Source organism: Coffea eugenioides, chromosome 8 (genome assembly GCF_003713205.1).
Source record: "Coffea eugenioides isolate CCC68of chromosome 8, Ceug_1.0, whole genome shotgun sequence".
Taxonomy (NCBI): Eukaryota; Viridiplantae; Streptophyta; class Magnoliopsida; order Gentianales; family Rubiaceae; genus Coffea; species Coffea eugenioides.
In genome coordinates this window covers 5,840,768-5,843,909 of record NC_040042.1, presented here as the reverse complement: position 1 = coordinate 5,843,909, position 3,142 = coordinate 5,840,768, and the positions used below count along the sequence as shown (strand labels likewise).

The 3,142-nt window shown below is 40.6% G+C and overlaps 1 protein-coding gene across 1 annotated transcript; it reads left to right on the top strand.

The window, feature by feature from the left end:
* The first annotated feature begins 322 nt into the window (after window positions 1-322).
* Window positions 323-2,761, top strand: LOC113780059 (disease resistance protein RPM1-like). Its single transcript, XM_027325880.1, has one exon. The coding sequence runs from the start codon at window positions 323-325 to the stop codon at window positions 2,759-2,761; it is 2,439 nt and encodes an 812-aa protein (XP_027181681.1).
* The last annotated feature ends 381 nt before the right edge of the window (window positions 2,762-3,142 follow it).

Below are 3,142 nucleotides of genomic sequence, written 5' to 3'. Positions count from 1 at the left end.
GCTCTCTATGCTTTTCTTTTCAAGCAGACTAATCTTTCACTTTTTTCCTACAATAAGTTTTGGCCATTCTGGGCATACTACCAAAGTGCCAAATAAAACTCAACCTGTATACTGGGAAAGGGAAAAAAAACATATTTTCCTAAATTCATATCATTCTTGAGTAGCCATTCTTTTGAAATCATATCATTCTTGAGTAGCTAATCTTTCACAGCCTCTGCACTACTAAAGAAAAAAGAAAAACAGCACATTTTCCGAAATTTGCAAAAATTCTCAAAATTTTCTTGATAAGAAAAGTAGCACTTGAGAAATTTTTTTCAGCAATATGGCTGAGAGTGTTGTAGGCTTTCTGATTAACCAACTCTCAGCCTTACTTTCCCAAGAGACCAAACTTTTGGGGGGACTTCGACCAGATGTTCAGTTCATCAAAGATGAACTCGGGAGCATGAAGGCTTTCCTTAGACAAGCTGAAGCAAAGGAGGACAATGACTCTCAACTCCAAGAATGGGTCAAGCAGGTTCGAGAAGTTGCTTATGATACAGTGGATGTTCTTGATGATTTTGCCTTCCGCTTTGCTCGTGGACATGCGGATGGATTCATTGGCCGTGTTGGAAAGATCTACAACTCAATAATGAATCTGAAAGCCCGCCATCAGATTTCTTTGGAGATAAAAGATATCAAGGCCAGAGTTGTAGAGATTTCTGCAAGGCATCAGAGGTACCAGTCTCTGTATGGTACTCAAGAAATAGGCTCCAGCTCTTCCAATGTGGCAAATGCAGATTATGATATTCGTGATCAGGCACTCCTAATTGAAGAAGCTAAACTTGTTGGCATCGATCAGCCCAAAAAAGAACTCATTTCTGAAGTCCTTGATGACAATTCCCACTTGAAAGTAGTTTCAGTGGTGGGAATGGGGGGACTCGGTAAGACCACCCTGGTGAAAAAGGTCTACGACGATGCTGTTGTGAAGAAACAATTTCAGAGCCATGCCTGGATAACCGTTTCTCAAAATTTTCAGTTCAATGTCATCATCAAGGACTTGATTCAACAATTGTACGAGGAAATCAGACAGCCGGTGCCTCCGCAAGTGGAATCCATGAATCGTGTTAGACTGAGTCAATTTGTCAGAGACTTCCTCAAAGAAAGAAGGTACATCCTTGTCCTTGATGATGTGTGGAGTCTAGATGCCTGGGAAGCTATCAAATACGTGTTGCCTGACTACAACATCGCTAGTTGTGTTGTATTGACAACACGAATTACCGATGTAGCTTCTGCATCCTGTTTAGCATCCCATGACTTTATCCATAAGATGAGTCCTCTCTCTTATGAAGATTCTTGGACTCTTTTTTGCAATAGAACATTTCAAAGTAATGGTTGCCCTTCAAATCTAGAAGAAGTTTGTAGAAAAATACTAAAAAAATGTGAGGGCCTACCACTTGGAATTGTTGTAATGGGTGGTGTTTTGGCTTTGAAGGAGAAGGATAAGATAGATGACTGGGAGATGATTTTGCGTGGCTTTGGCAGTGAGGTAGATGGTAGCGGTAAGCTTGATAGAATTAAAAGGATACTCTTACTTAGCTACAATGATTTGCCTCACCATCTCAAAAACTGCCTATTATATCTAAGTATCTATCCTGAAGATCATTCAATTGATGTCGCTAAGTTACTTGAAAAATGGATAGCACTAGGATTTATAGAAAAGGAAGAAGGAGTGATAGCCAGTGACATTGCTATGAGATATCTAAAAGAACTCGTCAACAGAAGTTTAATCCAAGTTAAAGACACACGGGTTGATGGCAAATTGGTGAAATGTGGTCTTCATGATATTTTGCGTGAAATCATTGTTTCAAAATCTAAAGAGCAGTGCTTCACAGCCATAATCACTGGATATTGCACAAGATGGCCTGACAAAGTTCGACACCTGGCAATCCATAACTTCACTGGTAATCCTCCACAAGGCTTCAGCAGCTTAAAGTGTCTTCGGTCCGTGGAAACATTCGGGAATAAAGATTCTCTCACAACTTCATTTTTGTCCAAGTTTTTATGTGGTGGTCCCAAGTTCCTAAAGGTTTTAAACTTAGCAAGTGCGGAACTGGACAGCATCCCAAAGGAAGTTTTCAAACTATTTCATCTCGAGTATCTGGATCTAAGTGGCACCAGACTTAAAGTCATTCCAAAATCTATTGGGCTGCTTCAAAACCTAGAATCTTTAAATCTGGGCGAAACCACTGTAACGGAGTTGCCCGTGGAAATTCTAAAGCTGAGAAAACTCCGTGCCCTTCGCGTAGGCAGAGTGGGTGATTATTCAAATAACTATGCACTTTGGGGCTTTAAATCTCCGGATGGAATTGGAAAGCTTACTTCCTTGGAGAGCCTTTCAGGTATAGAAGCAGATAGTGGTAAAATAGTACGGGAGATTGGGAAGCTCGTTCAGTTGCGAGAATTATCCATCACAAAGCTGAGAAGAGAAGATGGAAAGGAGATTGGGAAGCTCGTTCAGTTGCGAGAATTATCCATCACAAAGCTGAGAAGAGAAGATGGAAAGGAGTTGGTCTACTCCCTGTCAAGGCTGACCAACCTTCGAGGGTTACACATCGGGTCCATTAAAGAAGAGGAGACCCTTGATCTCCAACATTCCGTCTCTCCAAGACTTGGATTTCTTATAAGGCTATCGTTGAATGGGCATTTAGAGAGAGTACCAGAATGGGTGATTTCACTTCAATCCTTGGGCACTTTAGCCTTGCACAATAGTGAGTTGAGTTGAGGATTCCCAAAACTCAAGAAATTATACAGTGGAAAAAGACTGAAATGGGTAAGAGTGGAAAAAGAATCGTTATCCAGTCTCCAACGGTTTCTTATTTCTGGTTGCAAGCTTATGGAGGGCCTGCCTTTGGGCCTCCAAAACTTGACCAAGCTTGAAGTTGTTGGATTTTATGATATGTCTGATGAGCTAATGCACAAAGTACAGAATTTGGATAAAAAGAGTGACGATTATCAGACAATTTCTCATATCCCTGAAGTTTGCATTGGACGCTGGATAAATGGTGAATGGAAAGCAGAGTTCCTCTAAGAAAAGATAGGTAAAGGACAATCTGTTGCAGTCATCAACATTTAAATTATGATGTTTGTTGTCAATTGCTTTTTC

Bases quoted from the DNA above. Each gene is read 5' to 3' on its own strand.
- LOC113780059 (XM_027325880.1), top strand. From the start codon at position 323: ATGGCTGAGAGTGTTGTAGGCTTTCTGATTAACCAACTCTCAGCCTTA.